The sequence below is a fragment of the Oncorhynchus gorbuscha genome, linkage group LG26, assembly GCF_021184085.1.
Source record: "Oncorhynchus gorbuscha isolate QuinsamMale2020 ecotype Even-year linkage group LG26, OgorEven_v1.0, whole genome shotgun sequence".
NCBI lineage: Eukaryota > Metazoa > Chordata > Actinopteri > Salmoniformes > Salmonidae > Oncorhynchus > Oncorhynchus gorbuscha.
In genome coordinates this window covers 12054902-12079532 of record NC_060198.1, presented here as the reverse complement: position 1 = coordinate 12079532, position 24631 = coordinate 12054902, and the positions used below count along the sequence as shown (strand labels likewise).

At 46.8% G+C, this 24631-nt stretch overlaps 1 protein-coding gene across 1 annotated transcript in view; it reads left to right on the top strand.

The window, feature by feature from the left end:
* LOC124015084 (regulatory-associated protein of mTOR-like) overlaps positions 1-24631 on the top strand; it is a 201669-nt gene that overhangs the window by 135429 nt on the left and 41609 nt on the right. Inside the window, 10 exon segments of the mRNA XM_046330023.1 lie at positions 726-809; positions 2772-2882; positions 4552-4626; positions 4904-4969; positions 7276-7467; positions 10625-10765; positions 10958-11078; positions 12004-12144; positions 16053-16208; positions 23627-23745. Coding sequence (XP_046185979.1) covers positions 726-809; positions 2772-2882; positions 4552-4626; positions 4904-4969; positions 7276-7467; positions 10625-10765; positions 10958-11078; positions 12004-12144; positions 16053-16208; positions 23627-23745 — 1206 coding nt within the window.

The window sequence follows — 24631 nt, the reverse complement described above, 5'->3', positions numbered from 1 at the left end:
AATAGCAGTGTGTTATGGGTTGGTCGGGGGGGGTGGGCCGTGAGGAACCAATCCGCCCCCGTGCGCACATGTCCTCTCGCCCACAACACGGTCGCATGGGGACACGCCAACGTCCGGTCCTGGTGGTGCTGGCGTGCCAAAAACACACACAATCTGTTACCATAACACCCCACCCACATGCACACAAATGCAATGTCATATACCGCAGGGAACCAGTGGAGGCTGGTGGGAGGAGCTATAGGAGGACGGGCTCATTGTAATGGCTGGAATGGAATCTAAAGGAATGGAGTCAAACATGTGGTTTCTATGTGTTTGATCTGTTTGATACCGTTCCATTGATTCCATTACAATGAGCCCGTCCTCCTGTAGCTCCTCCCACCAGCCTCCACTGATGGGAACACAGCCATACACATGTGTTCATATTCACCTCATTATACACTAATATGGTATGTACACCTGAAGCAGCCAAAACACACACACACACAGAGGCACACACACACACACACACAGGCACACACACACACAGAGCACACACATACACATACACACACTCACAGAGAGAGAGAGAGGGAGAGAGAGAGACTAACAACCGCCAGTGCCAGCATATTGGCTAGTGGTGTGAGCCACCTGTCCCACCTCTCCCGCTCACCTTTTGCTCACGATGCCACTAAACACGTTGAACGCACCACAGTATTGACCTCTGCCCTCTCCCTGTTCTCTTTCAGGTCCTCTTGAGTCAGGTTCACAGGCTAAGAGCGCTGGACCTGCTCGGCCGCTTCCTGGACCTGGGGCCCTGGGCCGTCAGTCTGGTGAGAAACTATGCAGTATTCTTGCCTGCCAATACACAAACACACAGCCTAAATACAAGGTTAGCTAGCACAGAGAGATGATTATTGTAGATAAACAATCTATATCAACTAGTGTACACAAAAATAACAAGATAACTCATGTAAAATATACTGTTTCCGTAAAATGTATGTAGGTTCAGAACTTTTGTCAAACATCACAGCGTAGTTAAAAAAAAAAAAAATAAAGATTTAAAAAGTTTAATAGAAATCAGAACTGGATGGTGTTCAGAGATAGATGGGAGGGGTTGAGGGTAGCTGAAGGGTGGGACTAAAAACAATCAAAATATAACTCATGTAAAATATACTTTGTCGGTAAAATTCTATATAGTACTCTATGTAGAAGCCTAAGTGTTGTCGCCCATTAGTTTTCTCCAATTAGGGAAGGGGTGGTATATTTATTCTAAAATAAATAGATGCAGATTTAGGGCCTTAGGGGCCCCTGAGTCTTTTCATTATTATCTCGACAACATCCGCTGAAAGGGCAGAGCGAGAAATAAAAAAATATTTTTTTAGAAATACACCAAATTAAAGCTTCACTTCTTGTTAATCTACCCATTGTGTCCGATTTCAAAAAGGCTTTACAGCGAAAGCACACCATATGATATTGTTAGGTCAGAACCTAGTCACAAAAACACATACAGCCATTTTCCAGCTAAAGAGAGGAGTCACAAAAAGCAGAAATAGCGATGAAATTCATCACTAACCTTTGATGATCTTCATCAGATGGCACTAATAGGACTCAATGTTGCACAATACATGTATGTTTTGTTTGATAAAGTTCATATTTATATCCAAAAATCTCAGTTTACATTGCCGCGTTATGTTCAGTAATGTTGTGCATCGAAAACATCCGCCGAATTTGCAGAGAGCCACATCAATTTACAGAAATACTAATCTTCAACTTTGATAAAAGATTCAAAAGATACAAGAATTACAGAAACTTCTCCTTAATGCAACCGCTGTGTCAGATTTAAAAAAAGCTTTACGGAAAAAGCAAACCATGCAATAATCTGAGTATGGCGCTCAGACACAAAATAAAGCCATACCCAAGATACCCACCATGTTGTGGAGTCAGTAAAAGTCAGAAATAGCATTATAAATATTCACTTATCTTTGATGATCATCATCAGAATGCACACCCAGTAATCCCAGTTCCACAATCAATGTTTGTTTTGTTCGATAAAGTCCATAATTTATGTCCAAATACCTCCCTTTGTTAGCGCGTTTAATTCACAAATCCAAACTCGCGAGGCGCGGGCAAGTCCAGGCGAAAGTTCAGACGAAAAGTTCCAGAAGTTATATTACAGTTCGTAGAAACATGTCAAACGATGTATAGTATCAATCTTTAGGATGTTTTTAACATAAATATTTTCCTTTTCCTTAAGATTCCTTTGTCTTTAGAAATGCAATGGAACGCAGGTTGCTCTCACCGGCCAGACCTCTGGTTGAAACCGCTCTCATTCTCTCCCCCTTCATAGTAGAAGCCTGAAACAACGTTCTAAAGACTGTTGACATCTTGTGGAAGCCTTATGAAGTGCAATATTACCCCATAGACACTGTATATTAGATAGGCAATGAGTTGAAAAACTACAAAACTCAGATTTCCCACTTCCTGGTTGGATTTCTCTCAGGTTTTCTCCTGCCCAATGAGTTCTCCTGCCCAACATCATTCAAACAGTTTAAGAAACTTCAGTGTTTTCTATCCAAATCTTCTAATGATATGCATATATTAGCTTCTGGGCATGACTCGCAGACAGTTTACTCTAGGCACGCTTTTAATCCGAACGTGAAAATGCTGCCCCCTATCCCAAACAGGATTTATACACGCGTTGCTAGAAACGCACGGTACTTAAAGCCAGTTCTGATTTCTTTGGGTGTGAACTTTTAAAGTGAATAATATCTCGCGTGTGTGTGTGTTTTCAGGCCCTCTCAGTAGGCATCTTCCCCTACGTGTTGAAGCTGCTACAGAGCTCTGCGCGGGAGCTCCGACCCCTACTGGTCTTCATCTGGGCTAAGATCCTGGCTGTGGACAGCGTGAGTGGTAACACATATACACATACACACTAGCACATATCTACACATGCATCCCACAAACACTCACTGTACACCATTACAATAACCAACCCACACCAAAGCCCTACCATTATAGCAAGCTACATTTGAATTGTTGCACTTTTATTTGAAACCAATTTCACTCTCCCTACAGAATAGTTGATATGTGTCTATATAGGGACAGTGAAGCTGTATCTATTACATGGAGCAACTCTGTGTAGCTGTACAGAGAGACATGATTTGCCATAAAGTCAATAACAGTCTCAGATAAAAGCAGAAAATATGTCTTATCTGAACCCATTCAGTCAGTCGATCAGTTTAACATCAGTTGACGTTAATGTGGAGTAATCATCATCAGGAGATTGAGTTGTGTGTGTGAGAGGCTGCAGCCGAGGCACACAGGCTTGGAATCATTGGCCACTTTAATAAATGGAACACTCGTCCCTTCAATAATGTCTGCATATCTTGCGTTACTCGTCTCATATGTATATACTGCATTCTATCCTACTCTACTGTATCTTAGTCTATGCCGCTCTGATATTATCACCTTCCGGAGACACCTGAAACCCCACCTCTTTAAGGAATACCTAGGATAGGATAAAGTAATCCTTCTCACCCCCCCTTAAAATATTTAGATGCACTATTGTAAAGTGGCTGTTCCACTGGATGTCATAAGGTGAATGCACCAATTTGTAAGTCGCTCTGGATAAGAGCGTCTGCTAAATGACTTAAATGTAAATGTAAATGTATATTGCTCATCCAAATATGTATATATTCTTAATTCCATTCTTTTACTTAGAGTTGTGTGCATTGGGTTTATGATGTGGAATTGTTTGATATTACTTGTTGGATATTGCTGCCCTGTCGGAACTAGATGCACAATCATTTCTCTACACCCGCAATAACATCTGATAAACACCTGTATGTGACCAATAAGATTTTATTTGTGCTACTTATTTTAGTGAATCCTCAACCAACTTAAGTATTTAGCCCGCGATCGGATATCAATATTGGGTAATGTTCATAGAGGCCGTGCCATAAGTATGTGATAGGCATGTTTATAGTACACACTCGCTGACTAGGTTATCCGTAACACAAAGAACATTGCCCTTTGGGCACATTTTAGCTGTTGAACAAAATGGCCACCCTAAAACTCACTTTCACAAAGCACATTTTTGACTGACGTGGTAGAACTAACCGTATAACCCTAAGCTAGTAGGACAGCCGTAGTATTCTAGTGATTCTTCAGCGTCCAGACACCCGAGTTGTCGTCACAGTGTTAGTCTATGGTTAAGAATAATCAAAGGACTTTGAGATGTAAGAACAGGAAGAGAAGTCTATTTTTTTTTCTCTGTCTGTTTAGTTGTGTGACTCGGGTCTTGAGTTATTCAATATTGTCTAGGCTATGTCTTTAACCTTGGTTCTAAATATTATATTGAGTAGTTGCACATTTGTAGTGCTGCAACATATGACTCGACTAACTTACTGGATGGTTTTCTCTCTCTCTCTCTCTCTTAAACACACACACACACTCTCTCTCTCTCTCTCTCTCTCTCTCTCTCTCTCTCTCTCTCTCTCTCTCTCTCTCTCTCTCTCTCTCTCTCTCTCTCTCTCTCTCTCTCTCTCCTCTCTCCTCTCGCTCGCTCCCTAGTCATGTCAGGCAGACCTGGTGAAGGACAACGGGCACAAGTACTTCCTGTCTGTCCTGGCCGACCCCTACATGCCTGTGAGTATCACCCAATCAGAGCATGAGAGAACCGAAAGCGCCACCAGGCACCCATGGGTGTGACCCAGATGTTACCCTTAACCATAGATCTAGAATCAGATCATAAACCTTTTCCATTTTAGCTGAGAATATATCTGACCCTGTATCAGTGGTTAGTGGCGACTTCGACCTACTCAAACATGTTGTGTGCTGTGATCCACAGCTCCTAGTAATGAGGTGTTGGGGAACTGAGTTGATACATGGAAGTTGACTGTGTTTCTTGTGTTTCCTGTTTCAGGCTGAGCACCGCACCATGGCTGTCTTTATCCTGGCTGTGATTGTCAACAGCTACACCACAGGCCAGGTGTGTGTGTGTGTGTGTGTGTGTGTGTGTGTGTGTGTGTGTGTGTGTGTGTGTGTGTGTGTGTGTGTGTGTGTGTGTGTGTGTGTGTGTGTGTGTGTGTGTGTGTGTGTGTGTGTGTGTGTGTGTGTGTGTGTTAGGGGAGAATGTGGTAAATTATTCGATGAAGAAATCACTTTAAAGATGACGCTATTATAAAGCAAGCCCCACATTGATTAAAATCCCTTCAACAGACACACTCATTAATTCTCCCCAACTCTCAGTGGAGTCGATAAGTCATATTTTAAACATTTCCTCCCATTCTGTTCTCTCTCTTCCGACAACACTTTATCATGGCAACTGTCACTGTATACCGTATACTCCTCATTTATTCCCAGAAACTGCTCCAGACCTATTCAACTGGTGTTTGAGTCTCACAGATCCACATAGACTTACAAACCCCCCTCTCCGCTCTCTGTCGCTCTGTCTCCCCATTCCCTCCTCTCTGTCTCCCCATTCCCTCCTCTCTGTCTCCCCATTCCCTCCTCTCTGTCTCCCCATTCCCTCCTCTCTGTCTCCCCATTCCCTCCTCTCTGTCTCCCCCTTCCCTCCTATCTGTCTCCCCCTTTCCTTCTCTCTGTCTCCCCCTTTCCTCCTCTCTGTCTCCCCCTTCCCTCTTCTCTGTCTCCCCCTTTCCTCCTCTCTGTCTCCCCCTTCCCTCTTCTCTGTCTACCCCTTCTCTCCTCTCTCTGTCTCCCCCTTCCCTCCTCTCTGTCTCCCCATCCCTCCTCTCTGTCTCCCCCTTCCCTCCTCTCTGTCTCCCCCTTCCCTCCTCTCTGTCTCCCCCTTCCCTCCTCCTCTCTCTCCCCCTTCCCTCCTCTGTCTCCCCCTCCTCCCTCCTGTCTGTCTCCCCCTTCCCTCTCCCTCTCTGTCTCCCCCTGTCTTCCCTCCTCTCTGTCTCCCCTTCCCTCCTCTCTGTCTCCCCCTTCCCTCCTCTCTGTCTCCCCTTCCCTCCCTCTCTGTCTCCCCCTTCCCTCCTCTCTGTCTCCCCCTTCCCTCCTCTCTGTCTCCCCCTTCCCTCCTCTCTGTCTCCCCCTTCCCTCCCTCTCTGTCTCCCCCTTCCCTCCTCTCTGTCTCCCCCTTCCCTCCTCTCTGTCTCCCCCTTCCCTCCTCTCTGTCTCCCCCTTCCCTCCTCTCTGTCTCCCCCTTCCCCCCCTTCCCTCCTCTCTGTCTCCCCCTTCCCTCCTCTCTGTCTCCCCCTTCCCTCCTCCTGTCTCTGTCTCTCCCCTTCCCCCTTCCTCTCTGTCTCCCCCTTCCCTCCTCTCTGTCTCCCCCTTCCCTCCTCTCTGTCTCCCCCATCCCTCCTCTCTGTCCCCCCATCCCTCCTCTCTGTCTCCCCCATCCCTCCTCTCTGTCTCCCCCATCCCTCCTCTCTGTCTCCCCATCCCTCCTCTCTGTCTCCCCATCCCTCCTCTCTGTCTCCCCATCCCTCCTCTCTGTCTCCCCATCCCTCCTCTCTGTCTCCCCATCCCTCCTCTCTGTCTCCCCCTTCCCTCCTCTCTGTCTCCCCCTTCCCTCTCTCTCTTCTTCCTCTCTTTCTCTCTCTCTCTTCTTCCTCTGTCCTTCTCTTTCTCTCTTTCTCTCTTGCTCTCTCTCTTTTTCTCTCTCTCTCTCCTTCTCCTCTCTTTCTCTCTCTCTCTCTCTTCTCTCTCTCTCTCTCTCTCTCTCTCTCTCTCTCTCTCCCCCCCCCCTCTCTCTCTCTCTCTCCCCCTCCCCCTCCTCTCTCTGTTTACTTAATGTCCTCCGTCTCCCAGTGGCTCTGAGTTAATAATAGATGAGCTCCAACATTAGAGACGAGCGGCTCGTGGATTGGTTGTAACATGTGGTCTGAGCTTCAGGGTTAGGAGTGATGGTACTCCTACTGGTAGGGCTCAGCTACGGTGTGATCACGTTAAAACCTTGTTCCAGCTTGTACACAAATCCCTGAACTGCTCTCGTGGTCTGATGGAGGATAGTCTGCCACAATGCAGAGAGACTCTGCCAGAATAGGTACAGGCTTTCAAATGAACCAATACAACCCCACATAAAAGGTGACGAACTCTTAACTGTCAAGCTTTGGACATCGACCCTTCATGTACACAGTGGGAGGTAGAGGTTAGTTCCCTGTTAGTTTGCCCATAGACTTCCCGAGGTGAAGCTCAGCTTAAAGCCAAGTCATAAAGTGTGTGTACATCCTACAGGGTCTCATCAAAGGAAATTGTGTGTGTGAATTACTGACATGGCCTCCCAACTCCTTCTCGTCCTCCTCAACCCTCCCGCTACCCTCCCAGGAGGCCTGTCTGCAGGGGAACCTGATAGCCATCTGCCTGGAGCAGCTCTCTGACCCTCATCCCCTGCTCCGTCAGTGGGTGGCCGTCTGCCTGGGGCGCATCTGGCAGAACTTTGACTCGGCCCGCTGGTGTGGTGTCAGGGACAGTGCCCACGAGAAGCTCTACAGCCTGCTGTCCGACCCCATACCTGAGGTGAGAGGGAAGGAACACACACCTTTGAGACATACACTCAGTGGCTGTGTGTGTGTAACACCTAGCAGATTGAGGTGTGTGTGTGTGTGTGTGTGTGTGTGTGTGTGTGTGTGTGTGTGTGTGTGTGTGTGTGTGTGTGTGTGTGTGTGTGTGTGTGTGTGTGTGTGTGTGTGTGTGTGTGTGTGTGTGTGTGTGTGTGTGTGTGTGTGTGTGTGTGTGTGTGTGTGTGTAACACCTAGCAGATTGAGGGTTCAGTGGCTCCTTTAGGATTTTGAGGACCTGAGGGACAGTTGAATAGTCAGTATGCTCTGTATTCCATTCACCTCACATGGGTTGAAATGCAGGGCACACATACACACTGGGACAGAGGACATCTGTTGCCAGCAGCCTAGCAGGGCAACCTCTCTCTCTGGAGGCCAGGCAGCTGCTGTGGCTGAGTGGCGAGACCAGGGTCTGCATCCACTCTGGCGTACACACACACACACACACACCTTGTATGAGTGTACCCATGCACACGCTTACAATGCCTGAAGAGAATTGTGTATTTGAGTGCATCACCAGGAACTTCGGAGGAACCCAGGCACCAACGCAAACCACAATTTAAAAATTGATATTTATTACTTGACTAGTTTGATCAGCTCCCTCCTCTTCAGGGACCAGATTCACAAAACCTTCTTAAGAAGAGATTTCTTCTTGACTGGCATTTTTCCCCCCTTAACTCGAGACTTAAGAAGAAAGTTAAGTGAAGTTGCTATTCCTCAAAGGCTCTTGGAAATGTTCTCCTGCTATGTATTATGTTTCTCCTTAAGCAATTCTTGGATTCTTGGAAATAAAGTTATTGGAAATGTTCTTAGTTCCAAGATATCTGAACCCTTGTCTTAAACTCAGGGCAGTGAGAGAAAAAGCTCATGAAAGCAATTGAACATCTTCATTCCCTCACAAACTTCCTCTGAAAGTTTCAGTCTTTTTTATTTAAACCCAAGAACATGTTTTAGAACAGTCATCTCACTAAGAAATATGCTAACATGATTGCCATTGCTAGCTAAAGCGCTTGCCTAGCAACACACATCTTATGAAGGAGATTTGTAAGAAGATATTTGAGAAGCTAGTAAGAAAATCATAAAATCTTAAGATGTTAAGGAACTGCACTTGCGAACCATCTTATGAACCTCTTTTTTTTCTTAAGGAGCTTAAGTTTTTGCATAAGAAGTGTTTTGTGATTCTAGGCCCAGTTCCTCTCTTTAAAAGGAAGGTGTGTCAAGTACACCATTTAATGCAGAGTGAGTGAGATGGGCAGAGTGAGTGAGATGGGCAGAGTGAGTGAGATGGGCAGAGTGAGTGAGATGGGCAGAGTGAGTGAGATGGGCAGAGTGAGTGAGATGGGCAGAGTGAGTGAGATGGGCAGAGTGAGTGAGATGGGCAGAGTGAGTGAGATGGGCAGAGTGAGTGAGATGGGCAGAGTGAGTGAGATGGGCAGAGTGAGTGAGATGGGCAGGGGACAGAGAGAGTGAAAGTGAGAAAGTGAGGGGGGGGGGGGGCAGGGAAGAGAGAGAGCGAGCGAGAGGGCCAGGGAAGAGAGAGAGCGAGCGAGAGGGCCAGGGAAGAGAGAGAGCGAGCGAGAGGGCCAGGGAAGAGAGAGCGAGCGAGAGGGCCAGGGAAGAGAGAGAGCGAGCGAGAGGGCCAGGGAAGAGAGAGAGCGAGCGAGAGGGCCAGGGAAGAGAGAGAGCGAGCGAGAGGGCCAGGGAAGAGAGAGAGCGAGCGAGAGGGCCAGGGAAGAGAGAGAGCGAGCGCGAGAGAGAGGCCAGGGAAGAGAGAGAGAGCGAGCGCGAGAGAGAGGCCAGGGAAGAGAGAGAGAGCGAGCGCGAGAGAGAGGCCAGGGAAGAGAGAGAGAGCGAGCGCGAGAGAGAGGCCAGGGAAGAGAGAGAGCGCGAGCGCGAGAGAGAGGCCAGGGAAGAGAGAGAGCGCGAGAGAGAGGCCAGGGAAGAGAGAGAGCGCGAGCGCGAGAGAGAGGCCAGGGAAGAGAGAGAGCGCGAGCGCGAGAGAGAGGCCAGGGAAGAGAGAGAGCCCGAGCGCGAGAGAGAGGCCAGGGAAGAGAGAGAGGCCAGGGAAGAGAGAGAGCCCGAGCGCGAGGCCAGGGAAGAGAGAGAGCCCGAGCGCGAGAGAGAGGCCAGGGAAGAGAGAGAGCGCGAGAGAGAGGCCAGGGAAGAGCGCGAGCGCGAGAGAGAGGCCAGGGAAGAGAGAGAGCGCGAGCGAGAGAGAGGCCAGGGAAGAGAGAGAGCGCGAGCGCGAGAGAGAGGCCAGGGAAGAGAGAGAGCGCGAGCGCGAGAGAGAGGCCAGGGAAGAGAGAGAGCGCGAGCGCGAGAGAGAGGCCAGGGAAGAGAGAGAGCGCGAGAGAGAGGCCAGGGAAGAGAGAGAGAGCGAGCGAGAGGCCAGGGAAGAGAGAGAGAGCGAGCGAGAGGCCAGGGAAGAGAGAGAGAGCGAGCGAGAGGCCAGGGAAGAGAGAGAGAGCGAGCGAGAGGCCAGGGAAGAGAGAGAGAGCGAGCGCGAGAGAGAGGCCAGGGAAGAGAGAGAGAGCGAGCGCGAGAGAGAGGCCAGGGAAGAGAGAGAGCGAGAGAGAGGCCAGGGAAGAGAGTGAGCCCATGGTGAGCGAGTGAGAGCAGAGTGAAGAGAGAGAGAGGTGAGTGAGCAGAGTGAGAGAGAGAGCGCACAGAGTGACTAAGCAGAGAGGATTTTAAATTAATTTTCAGGCCTGTTGGGAGGATTCCTCAAGAGGAGAGGCATATTTACTGTCTCACACACACACACTGGGCCAGGTTTGAGTTAGTGCAGTGCCTGTCATATGCAAAACTGAGGGAGATGCGTAAAGAATAAACAATGTATTATGTGGACCTGTACTGTCTTTGTGGCATCTTGGGGCAATTATTGATAACAATTTAGAAGTAGGAGTTACTGTTATTTAGCTTACACAGTTCATTAGTGTGATGGGTGGTATTGTGTGACCAATGGTAAATTATTATTTTCAGCCACCATTGATCTTCTCAGTAAATATAGCTGCATTAGAAATGAGAGGATTAAAGGAGTGAGTATTAGTATTGATTCCCCTTTTTAAAAAGGGAGTGAATTCTCTTGGTGCCAAAACTATCTCCGGTCCCCTCAGGTGCGCTGTGCGGCGGTCTTTGCCCTGGGGACGTTTGTGGGGAACTCAGCCGAGCGAACGGACCACTCTACGACCATCGACCACAACGTGGCCATGATGCTGGCACAGCTCATCAACGACGGCAGCCCTGTGGTCCGCAAGGTGGGTCGTACACACACACACACACACACACGTTTTTTCCCCCTCACCATCTCCAATATTCTTGATACGGTCGTTGACTGATTTTTACTGTGGGGCGATGGACTGTGGTACGTCTTCTGCTATGGTTGACTAGGTTCTGACCGTGTGTGTGTTGGGTTCTGGTTGACTGTGTGGTGGCGGTGTGTTCTCCAGGAGCTGGTGGTGGCTCTGAGTCACCTGGTGGTTCAGTACGAGAGTAACTTCTGCACCGTGGCCCTGCAGTTCATGGAGGAGGAGAAGAACTACGCTGTACCCTCAACTGCCAACACCTTAGGTACACACACACACACACACACACACACACACTTCAAACCTCTGTCATGACCATTACAGTAGGAAGTCATTGACGTGAGTTGTTGTGAAGCACGCTGGTCCACTTAAGTCTCGTCCCGAAGACTAACTGCTATACATGTGAAATGGGGTTTAGGGATCTGAAATATGCAGCATGTTTTGATAAGGCACATCAATATTTCAAATGACCTTTATTACCTATTCTCATGTTGATTGTCATGTCACTACTGTATTCCATTTAGTGGCAAATGAATGGGTTAACTGACCTTCCCCAGTGTGTGTCTGTGTACAGAGCCCGGAACCTGACTCCTGTCTGTGTACAGAGCCCGGTAACCTGACTCCTGTCTGTGTACAGAGCCCGGTAACCTGACTCCTGTCTGTGTACAGAGCCCGGGAAACTCCTGTCCTGACTCCTGTCTGTGTACAGAGCCCGGTAACCTGACTCCTGTCTGTGTACAGAGCCCGGTAACCTGACTCCTGTCTGTGTACAGAGCCCGGTAACCTGACTCCTGTCTGTGTACAGAGCCCGGTAACCTGACTCCTGTCTGTAACCTGACTCCTGTACAGAGCCCGGTAACCTGACTCCTGTCTGTGTACAGAGCCCGGTAACCTGACTCCTGTCTGTGTACAGAGCCCGGTAACCTGACTCCTGTCTGTGTACAGAGCCCGGTAACCTGACTCCTGTCTGTGTACAGAGCCCGGTAACCTGACTCCTGTCTGTGTACAGAGCCCGGTAACCTGACTCCTGTCTGTGTACAGAGCCCGGTAAACTGACTCCTGTCTGTGTACAGAGCCCGGTAAACCTGACTCCAGTGTGTGTCTGTGTACAGAGCCCGGTAAACCTGACTCCAGTGTGTGTCTGTGTACAGAGCCCGGTAAACCTGACTCCAGTGTGTGTCTGTGTACAGAGCCCGGTAACCTGACTCCAGTGCGCGACAGCCCCGCCATCCCTCGGCTGCGTTCAGTCAACTCCTACACCAACATCCGAGCTGCCACCACCGCACGCAACCTCAACAAGAGCCTGCAGAACCTCAATCTCAACGAGGAGGGTAGGAGAGAGAGGAGGAGAGGATGACATTGAGGCGGGCGGGCGAGAGAGAGAACTGTGGTTATGTACTGTAAAGGAGGGAGGAGGAGACAGTGAAGGAGAGAAAGAAAGCAACTTAAGGGTCGAGACTTCTCTCTTCTTTTCTCTCTGTGACTGCCTCTCTTCTTTTCTCTCTGTGACTGCCTCTCTTCTTTTCTCTCTGTGACTGCCTCTCTTCTTTTCTCTCTGTGACTGCCTCTCTTCTTTTCTCTCTGTGACTGCCTCTCTTCTTTTCTCTCTGTGACTGCCTCTCTTCTTTTCTCTCTGTGACTGCCTCTCTTCTTTTCTCTCTGTGACTGCCTCTCTTCTTTTCTCTCTGTGACTGCCTCTCTTCTTTTCTCTGTGACTGCCTCTTCTTTTCTCTCTGTGACTGCCTCTTCTTTTCTCTCTGTGACTGCCTCTCTTCTTTTCTCTCTGTGACTGCCTCTCTTCTTTTCTCTCTGTGACTGCCTCTCTTTTTCTCTCTGTGACTGCCTCTTCTTTTCTCTCTGTGACTGCCTCTTCTTTTCTCTCTGTGACTGTGACTGCCTCTCTTCTTTTCTCTCTGTGACTGCCTCTCTTCTTTTCTCTCTGTGACTGCCTCTCTTCTTTTCTCTCTGTGACTGCCTCTCTTCTTTTCTCTCTGTGACTGCCTCTCTTCTTTTCTCTCTGTGACTGCCTCTCTTCTTTTCTCTCTGTGACTGCCTCTCTTCTTTTCTCTCTGTGACTGCCTCTTCTTTCCCAAATAATGACTTGAGGGGATTTGAAGCATCGTCATCATAGACACATCATAGCCTATGTCCATCATACACCCACAACATTATTGGAGGATTACACTCTTGACCCTCTCTCAGCCCCTGCTGTACTGACTGACTCAGATGTCAGCTCATTCTCGCTGAAGCCCCTGTCAACACAGCCACATAGCAATATAGCCATGCTGAGTAATACTAGCTGCTAGCACGTTAGCGTACCGCTTCCAGCCTGTCTGAATCCACATTGTCCACTCATTCTAACTGACAGCAGTGCTTGTCACCAACAACCATGACAATCTGTTTAGCCTGCCTTGCCTACTCCCAATCCCCATCTCAATATGCACTCCGTCCCAGGGATATATGGCGGCCATTTTGTGTCAGTCAGGTGATGGGAATGGAGAGTTTTGTTGAGTTAGTGTGATGACTCGGGCGGACAGTTAGACTGGGGAGATTTGAATGGAAGGTCCGGTCAATAGCTTGTAGTTTATAGTTTTCTAGCTGGGGGGGTCATTCCTTGAGCTAGTAAAAAGTTGACACTTCACTTTACCTGCAGACACACACACACAATCACAAAATCAAACAATCGGAGCAGAACAAGTACTTTATTTTCACTCTCAATACTGTTCCATATGCATCACTTCAGGGTATAGTTATTCTAGTATACTATGGTATATTTCAGGGTGTAGTTATTCTGGTATAATGTGGTATATTTCAGGGTGTAGTTATTCTGGTATAATAGGGTATATTTATTCTGGTGTAATATGGGATATTTCCCAGTGTAGTTATTCTGGTATCATATGGTATATTTCAGGTTATAGTTATTCTGGTATCAGATAGTATAGTTATTCTGGTTTAATATGGTATATTGCATGGTTTAGTTATTCTGGTATAATATGAAATATTTCAGCGTGTAGTTATTCTGGTATCATATTTCAGGGTATATTTGGTATATTTATTCTGGTGTCAGATACTATATTTCACCGTATTGTTATTTTGGTATAATATGCTATATTTATTCTGGTACAATATGGTATATTTCAGGGTATATTTATTCTGGTATCAAATATATTTCAGGGTATAGTTATTCTGGTATCATGTGGTATATTTCAGGGTATAGTTATTCTGGTATCATGTGGTATATTTCAGGGTGTAGTTATTCTGCTATCATGTAGTATATTTCAGGGTGTAGTTATTCTGCTATCATGTAGTATATTTCAGGGTATAGTTATTCTGGTTTCATGTGGTATATTCCAGGGTATAGTTATTCTGGTATCATGTGGTATATTTCAGGGTATAGTTATTCTGGTACAATATGGTATATTTCAGGGTATAGTTATTCTGGTATCATATAGTACACTGCTCAAAAAAATAAAGGGAACACTAAAATAACACATCCTAGATGTGAATGAATTAAATATTGTTATTAAATACTTTTTTCTTTACATAGTTGAATGTGCTGACAACAAAAGTTATCAATGGAAATCAAATTTATCAACCCATGGAGGTCTGGATTTAGAGTCACACTCAAAATGTAAGTGGAAAACCACACTATAGGCTGATCCAACTTTGATGTAAATGATCCTTAAAACAAGTCTAAATGAGGCTCAGTAGTGTGTGTGGCCTCCCCGTGCCTGTATGACCTCCCTACAACGCCTGGGCATGCTCCTGATGAGGTGGCGGATGGTCTCCTGATGGATCTCCTCCCAGACCTGTGCTAAAGCATCCGCCAACTCCTGGACAGTCTGTGGTGCAACGTGGCGTTTGTGGATGGAGGGAGACATGATGTCCCAGATGTGCTCAATTGGATTCAGGTCTGGGGAACGGGCGGGCCAGTCCATAGCATCGGTGCTCAATTGGATTCAGGTCTGGGGAACGGGCGGGCCAGTCCATAGCATCAATGCCTTCCTCTTGCAGGAACTGCTGACACACTCCAGCCACAGGATGTCTAGCATTGTCTTGCATTAGGAGGAACCCAGGGCCAACCGCACCAGCATATGGTCTCACAAGGGGTCCAAGGATCTCATCTCGGTACCTAAAGGCAGTCAGGCTACCTCTGGCGAGCACATGGAGGGCTGTGCAGCCCCCCAAAGAAATGCCACCCCACACCATGACTGACCCACCATCAAACCGGTCATGCTGGAGGATGTTGCAGGCAGCAGAACGTTCTCCACGGCGTCTCCAGGCTGTCACGTCTGTCACATGTGCTCAGTGTGAACCTGCTTTCATCTGTAAAAAAAGCACAGGGCGCCAGTGGCGAATTTGCCAATCTTGGTGTTCTCTGGCAAATGCCAAACGTCCTGCACGGTGTTGGGCTGTAAGCACCACCCCCACCTGTGGACGTCGGGCCCTCATACCACCATCATGGAGTCTGTTTTTGACCGTTTGAGCAGACACATGCACATTTGTGGACTGCTGGAGGTCATTTTGCAGGGCTCTGGCAGTGCTCCTCCTGCTCCTCCTTGCATAAAGGTGGAGGTAGCGGTCCTGCTGCTGGGTTGTTGCCCTCCTACGGCCTCCTCCACGTCTCCTGATGCACTGGTCCGTCTCCTGGTAGCGCCTCAATGCTCTGGACACTACTCTGACAGACACAGCAAACCTTCTTGCCACAGCTCGCAATGATGTGTCATCCTGGATGAGCTGCACTACCTGAGCCACTTGTGTGGGTTGGAGACTCCATCTCATGCTACCACTAGAGTGAAAGCACCGCCATCATTCAAAAGTGACCAAAACATCAGCCAGGAAGCATAGGAACTGAGAAGTGGTCTGTGGTCGCCACCTGTAGAGCCACTCCTTTATTGGGGGTGTCTTGCTAATTGCCTATAATTTCCACCTGTTGTCTATTCCATTTGCACAACAGCATGTGAAATTTATTGTCAATCAGTGTTGCTTCCTAAGTGGACAGTTTGATTTCACAGAAGTGTGATTGACTTGGAGTTACATTGTGTTTACGTGTTCCCTTTATTTTTTTGAGCAGTGTATATTTCAGGGTTTATTTATTCTAGTATCAGATAGTATATTTCAGGGTATATTTATGCTGGTATAATATGGTATAGTTCAGCGTATAATTATTCTGGTATGATATTGTATGTTTCAGTGTATAGTTATTCTCTTGTGTAACTACTGTAATTTGTATGTCTAGGTGGTCCGGTGGCGTTCTCTCCAGGTAACTTGAGCACCAGCAGCAGTGCCAGCAGCACCCTGGGTAGCCCTGACAACGATGAGTACATCCTCTCCTTTGAGACCATCGACAAGATGAGACGAGTCTCCTCCTACTCCTCCCTCAACTCCCTCATAGGTAGGAAAACTACTGGCCTACGCTACCCTTACTACTGGCCTACGCTACCCTTACTACTGACCTACGATACCCTTACTACTGACCTACGATACCCTTACTACTGACCTACGCTACCCTTACTACTGACCTACGCTACCCTTACTACTGACCTACGCTACCCTTACTACTGACCTACGCTACCCTTACTACTGACCTACGCTACCCTTACTACTGACCTACGCTACCCTTACTACTGACCTACGATACCCTTACTACTGACCTACGATACCCTTACTACTGACCTACGATACCCTTACTACTGACCTACGATACCCTTACTACTGACCTACGATACCCTTACTACTGACCTACGATACCCTTACTACTGACCTACGATACCCTTACTACTGACCTACGATACCCTTACTACTGACCTACGCTACCCTTACTACTGGCCTACGCTACCCTTACTACTGACCTACGCTACCCTTACTACTGACCTACGCTACCCTTACTACTGGCCTACGCTACCCTTACTACTGACCTACGCTACCCTTACTACTGACCTACGATACCCTTACTACTGACCTACGCTACCCTTACTACTGACCTACGCTACCCTTACTACTGGCCTACGCTACCCTTACTACTGACCTACGCTACCCTTACTACTGACCTACGATACCCTTACTACTGACCTACGCTACCCTTACTACTGGCCTACGCTACCCTTACTACTGACCTACGCTACCCTTACTACTGACCTACGCTACCCTTACTACTGACCTACGATACCCTTACTACTGACCTACGCTACCCTTACTACTGGCCTACGCGCTTACTACCCTTACTACTGACCTACGCTACCCTTACTACTGACCTACGCTACCCTTACTACTGACCTACGATACCCTTACTACTGACCTACGATACCCTTACTACTGACCTACGCTACCCTTACTACTGACCTACGATACCCTTACTACTGACCTACGCTACCCTTACTACTGACCTACGATACCCTTACTACTGGCCTAAGCTACCCTTACTACTGGCCTAAGCTACCCTTACTACTGGCCTACCCTGCCCTTACTACTGGCCTACGCTACCCTTACTACTGGCCTACTACTACTAGCAGTGGCGATGAGCATTTCAAGCGCACTGTATCTCAAAGCCATATATACTGAACAAAAAGCTATTCAACTATCTTACTGAGTTACAGTTCATATAAGGAAATCATTTAATTGAAATAAATTAATCAGGCCCATATCTATGGATTTCACAGGGCAAGGACAGCCAATCAGAATGAGTTTTTCCCCACAAAAGAGCTTTATTGCAGACAGTTTCCTCAGTTTCATCAGCTGTCCGGGTGGCTGGTCTCAGACAATCCCGCAGGTGAAGGAGCCGGATGTGGAGGTCCTGGGATGGCGTGGTTACACGTGGTCTGCGGTTGTGAGGCTGGTTGGACGTACTGCCAAATCCTCTAAAAATGACATTGGAGGTGGCTAATGGTAGAGAAACTAACATTAAATTCTCTGTCAAAAGCTATGATGGACATTCCTGCAGTCAGCATGACATTTGCATGCTCCCTCAAAACTGAGACATCTGTGGTATTGTGTGTGTGACAAAACTGCATATTTTAGTACCATTTTATTGTCCCCGGCACAAGGTGCACCTGTGTAATGATCATGCTGTTTAATCATATTCTTGATATGCCACACCTGTCAGGTGGATGGATTATCTTGGCAAAGGAGAAATGCTCAACTAACAGGGATGTAAACACATTTTGAGAGAAATAATATTTTTGTGCGTATGAAATATTTCTGAGATGTTTTATTTCAGCTCATGAAACATGAGGGACCAACACTTTACATGTAGCGTTTGTATTTTTGTTCAGTGTAAAATATTTGGTATTGAGCTCAATATATAGAGTTGAGAAAAAAGTATACCCACAGAAAGCTCGTTTCAACAGTTGTTGCTCCCAACTCTGTTTTTTCCCCACAATTGCTTTTTTAAATGTTATACAATCAGAACCCTTTTTGGGGGGGGCGTTGTGGCTCGTTCATCACAACAGGCACCAGCGAAACAGTTACAGGGTCTGGGCAGACACTTTCATTACAGGAATCTTGAGGATAATGCACTCTACTGTTTGACCAAATCATGGTTTTAGCCGCCAGAAAAATAGGACGTTTTGAAACTTTTGAGTGAGTTGACCTTGTCATGAATGTTCAGCTCGCACCGATGCAACCAATACATTTCTTTTACCTGCACAGCCAGGTCAAAATGGGATTAAATGGTCGCAGTATGGAGCCCTGCCTTCCTATACTTTTCCCTTTCTCTTGCTCCAATTCCCTCATACCCGTAGGTAAGACTCTCGTTCTCAACCTACCATCCTCTACTGTTCAACTCACGAGGGTGCCCCTGGCTCCAAAAGACTGAGTGCTTTTCCTGGTCTCACTGAGGGCTGGCCCCGCTCTGTTTCCCCTATGCAGTGGTGATTGGCAGAGGCCTTGATGCGTCCCGCACTCAGTTTGTGTATGTGGAGAGAAAGCATTAACTCACCAACAACACGAGGGAGGGGGGGGGGGTGAGAGAGGGGGAGAGAGATGGGGATTCCCTACCTTCTGTTGCCATTTTGAGAAAGGCCTGCTTCACACACAAACTGCCCTTGTATTTGACAATGTACTCCAAAACAGTGGTTCCCATCTCCAGTCCCCCCAAAAGTACATGTTTTTGTTGTAGCTCCGGACAAACTCACCTGATTCAACTCAATGAGGGCCTGATGATTAGTTGACAAGTTGAGTCAGGTGTGTTGTCTGGGATACAATGAAAATGTGTACTTTTGGGGTACTGGAGGACCAAATCTGGGAACCACGACTCCAAAAGTCGAGGACACGGCTACACACATGCGTGCGCGCGCACACACACACACAGACCGACAGATGAGTACACTACACAGGCATCACTCAAGTGCACCACTGACCCATGGCAACACAACGCTGCGTTAACTCTGATTAATCAAATAATCCAGTATTAATATACTCCCACGGGAAGCCGGGTTGGCCAAGTCCATCACAGCCACATCTATGGGTCTTTTCAGGACACAGTGGCATGCGCTTTACCATTGACGTCTGACAAATTAATTACCAGGAAATGGTTATAAAATATATATTTTCATATAAAAGATAATAAACTATTCACATTCTGGTCGACGTTTCTGTCGCTACCCTTTTGACAGTTGTGTTTAGCGTTCATTCAGCCTTTGTCTAAATCCTTCCCAAGCTGCACTGGGCTCCCTAACACCATCATGAGGTCTGATTCATTCTTAACAGGTTGAGTATGAAATTGGCCCCTCGCCCACTATGCTGTGTCCAGTTTAGCATCTTACCATAGAATAGTATGTCATTCTATTTCCATTGTCCTTACCTCCCTATGTGCTTGATTCTGACTCTCAGCTAGCAGCTTATGACATGGCATGCGTAAACAAACAGCATGGGGTTTATACTAGAGGTTGACCGATTAATCGGAATGGCCGATTAATTCGGTCCGATTTCAAGTTTTCATAACCATCGGAGATCGGTATTTTTGGGTGCCGATTTGCCTATTTTTTATTTTTTTATTATACTATTTTTTTAACTAGGCAAGTCAGTTAAGAACACATTCTTATTTTCAATGACAGCCTAGGAACAGTGAGTCAACTGCCTTTTTCAAGGGCAGAACGACAGATGTTCACATTGTCAGCTCGGGGGATCCAATCTTGCAACCTTACAGTTAACTAGTCCATCGCAATAACGACCTGCCTCTCTCTCGTTGCACTCCACAAGGAGACTGCCTGTTACACGAATGCAGTAAGCCAAGGTAAGTTGCTAGCTAGCATTAAACTTATCTTTAAAAAAACTATCAATCATAATCACTAGTTAACTACACAAGGTTGATATTTCTAGATATTATCTAGCGTGTCCTGCGTTGCATATAATCTGACTGAGCATACAAGTATCTAAGTATCTGACTGAGCGGTGGTAGGCAGAAGCAGGCACGTAAACATTCATTCAAACAGCACTTTTGTGCATTTTGCCAGCAGCTCTTCGGTGTGCGTCAAGCATTGCGCTGTTTATGACTTCAAGCATATGAACTCCCGAGCTGAGGCTGGTGTAACCGAAGTTAGCGCGCGCTAACAGCGCTTCAAACGTCACTCGCTCTGAGCCTTCTAGTAGTTGTTCCCCTTGCTCTGCATGGGTAACGCTGCTTCGATGGTGGCTGTTGTCATTGTGTTGCTGGTTCGAGCCCAGGGAGGAGCGAGGAGAGGAATGGAAGCTATACTGTTACACTGGCATACTAAAGTGCCTATAAGAACATCCAATAGTCAAAGGTTAATGAAATACAAATGGTATAGAGGGAAAAAGTCCTATAATTCCTATAATAACTACAACCTAAAACTTCTTACCTGGGAATATTGAAGGAAGGAAACACCAGCTTTCATGTGTTCTCATGTTCTGAGCAAGGAACTGAAACGTTACCTTATTTACGTAGCACATATTGCACTTTTACTTTCTTCTCCAACACTTTGTTTTTGCATTATTTAAACCAAATTGAACATGTTCCATTATTTACTTGAGGCTAAATAGATTTTATTGATGTATTATATTAAGTTAAAATAAGTGTTCATTCGGTATTGTTGTAATTGTCATTATTACAAATAAAAAATGTCAAAATCGGCCGATTAATCGCTATTTTGGTCCTCCAATAATCGGTATCGACGTTGAAAATCATAATCGGTCGACCTCTAGTTTGTACCATAGAGGGTTTTTCATAGTGCTGACTTGATGCCTAAACATTTAGATATGTAACTTGTTTGGGAGCCGAGCCGTGTTGCAGGAGCACAATTGGGTTGACTGATCGGTCCCACAGAATACATCATTGATTGGGCAATACCTGGTAGTTGCTAGAAGTGCTCTTTGTAAAGGGACTGTCCCAAAACAACACAACAGATGGCACAGCATATGGACTTTAAACTTTGAATTTTGGGAGAACTACCTCTTTAAGGCCCTGAGAGAGACTAGCGTTCTGTCCAGAGAGTGTACTTGTACAGCAAGCTGCCTCACACTACAGGAACAGGAGATTCTATTCCCTCCTGAAAATAACAGTTGGAAACGCTTAGTGAATCTGGCCTTTAAGATAAAAAGGAAAATGTCTTACACAGCAAAATACCACCCAGAGCAACCCTACCTACTCTAAGGCGTTCTGATATCCTCCCATACGTTTCTGTTTGGCCACAGCAAGGCCTTGGCTCAGCTTCTCCCTGTGTCAGTGCATTTAAGATGCTCATGTTTGATTGAAGGAAATGGGTTATATACCGTAGCTTTCAGAGGCTGACCAAGACTTGTTAAATATGCATTAGCAGATGACCTTTGAGGAGAAAAATGTCTGTCTTGTTCGAATACTGCAGGGGAAGCTTCAAATGTAGCGGTTGTAGTGAGAAAGATCGTTTCGGATATAACACGGTTGTAAAATTGTTTAGGTGTTGCAAAGGTCCTCATACCAGGCCTTGCTGAACACAATTCAGCCTGGGAATGATCTGGAGTCACAGTCTCTCATGTTGAACTGTGTAGCGTGCTGTGGTGATAATGTGTCTATGCCAGTGGAAACCGGTAGTATTTCCCTCTTTAAATGGCGGGGAAACAGTATTTCACATTCCTCACCAGGGCTGTTTACCACAGCACCTAATCACATTCATGCCCCCGGGCTAGAACCTAATCACCTCTTTACCTCACTCATCCGCTCTCGCTTGCACACACTCGCTTTTTCCCTTGCTTCCCTCTCTTGCCTGATTACTTGATTGCTTTCTCGCTCCCTCTTTCCCCCGTGCTCTCTTTCTCTCTCTCCTTCTCATGCTTCCGCTCTTGCTTTCCCCCCCTTGCTATCTCTCTCTGCCGGCCCTCCCCCTCCAGCTCTCACCCTCCCCCCTCGACCCACACTACAATCTGCTGCAGTACTATTAACCAGAGCTCCCGATTTTCACACACTGTGTCTCTATGAAATGCACTGGATAACCGCAGCAGTTCGTGATAGCCTGCCACGCCTCCCCTCATTCTACAGCCTCTGGAGGAGGAAGAGAGTGTGTCCTGTCTAGGGGGTTAAGACAGTGTCCTCTCTTACCCTCAGCATAAAGTGACTCAACTCCCTAAGGACATTTTTCATTCTGTTCGCTATCCACAAGTATGAAGTGCTGGGTGGGGGAGGGAGAGCGGGAGAGAGAGAGGGAGGGAGAATTAACAGCTTGATACCTTCACTGCCGGGTGTCGAGACGAACAGAAGATTGCATCAGACAGAGGCAGAGAGACCGTGTATGTATGTTTGAGCGAGGACGGGCACAGCAAAGACACTAGGGAGAGGGAGTGCTGTGTTACTTGCAAATTGAGAGTCAATGTGCCATAATAATGAACTAGAAGAAGAGGGGGGCACTCCTTATACAAAGAGAACGGTGACAGGCAGGTTTAGGCCCGGAGCAAAACAAACCGATGTTGACAGCTCCTTCGTGGCCAAACCCGGTGAGTGACCGTCTCTCTCCAACACAGCTCAGCGGCACTGCAGTGTTCTGTCAGGTTGAGTGGCAGCTTGGGATGACACCGCAGAGAGGACGACAGGAGAGGGAGAAAATGGATAAAAAAAATATGGAGGGGGGGGGTGGTCCTGGGTGGAAAGGGAGGGAATAATCGTCAAAGTGAACACACACTTTCTCACAAACACACACAGACCAGTCGCCCTCGGTAGGTTAAAAAAAAGACAATAGCAGAGCACTTGCTCATTCATATTCTGCATAATGATGACAGTTGGCAGTCATGTTCCTGTCACAATCAGCAATGGTGCAGAAGCCAGCTGCCTTCATTGTGTGTGTTGATTAATGAGTTACATTACCTGACACGGCGGCCATGTTGGCTCCAAAACCTCAGCAGATGACTGAGTTAAGGGGAAGTGAATGTTTTTGGATGTTAGATGACGAGTGATTAGCATCAATTGGATGTTGGTGTTTCTATGCTATGATGAAGATGATGGGGAATTCAGTGGTTGAGTGTGATCACAAAGCATGTTGTGTTTGTGTGAGAGAGAGAGCGAGCGGGAGAGATTGTTGAGTGTTGATGGAAATCATGCCGTATGAGATGGTGAGAAGGTTGGCTCTTATTGATGGTCGCTAATCAAATATTGATGGTAATCATGCTGTGTTTACGTGCTTGTTGAGAATGGGATACAGAATGTAGATGTTCGCTAATGTATATTGATGGTTTTCACACTGCGTTGGGTCATTAGGTGAATGGTAATTCAATGTGTGTGCGCATTGATGGTAATTGATGCTGTGTGCCTGTGTGTATTAACGGTAAGTCACGTCTGTGAATGCTGGATAATTATGTATATGGTTAACCATGCTGTGCGTGTCGTTGCAGGGGTGTCGTTCAACAGCGTTTACACACAGATCTGGAGGGTTCTCCTGCACCTGGCGGCCGACCCGTTCCCAGAGGTGTCCGACCTGGCCATGAAGGTCCTCAACAGCATCGCCTACAAGGTACTAGACATACACACTGTTCTCTCTCTCTGCTTTGAAAAGGTCATGTGGTTTCATACACGCACACCCACTCTCTCATTCTCACACACACACACACACACATACATGCACACCCACTCTCTCATTCTCACACACACACACACACACACACACACACACACACACACACACACACACACACACACACACACACACACACACACACACACACACACACACACACACACACACACACACACACACACACACACACACACACACACACACACACACACACACACACACACACACACACTCATTCTCCCTCTTCCCTGACATTTTCACCACCTCGAGACTGTTACTTTTGTGCAAATGCAATTAAGGCGAAACGACTCCCTCGGGCCAGCCACTGCAGAGAGGAGAAGCCTGCCGTGACTTAAGGAGGTGTAATAACCATTGTTGCGCCCTTGTATTTCCTGCTGCTGACAACACTAGTTCCTCGCAGTCCCCAGAACTGTTCATCTCATCTTTATGGCTTCCCACTGAAGCCCCGTAAAAAAAAAACAAGACTTATTAGATATTACATCGCAATAGACTCTAATGTATGAAATGCTGTAACAGACTGATGCAGTGGTCACCAACCTTTTCTGAGTCAAGATCACTTTCGCAGTCAAAAAGCAAACTGAGATCTATTGCTCAGATTATATATATTTTTTACATTAAACCTCACATACCATTTTGTAGGAATGAGGTTTGGGCTGTAGGCCTAATACATTATCACAGCATATTGGCTGTACGATTGGCCTTCCAATATTGTTAATCAGACCATATTATATTTCAGAACTCGAGCTTTGATAACAAAATAGATCAGTTGGATCAGCACTTGTTGAGGCACTGTTTAGCCTAA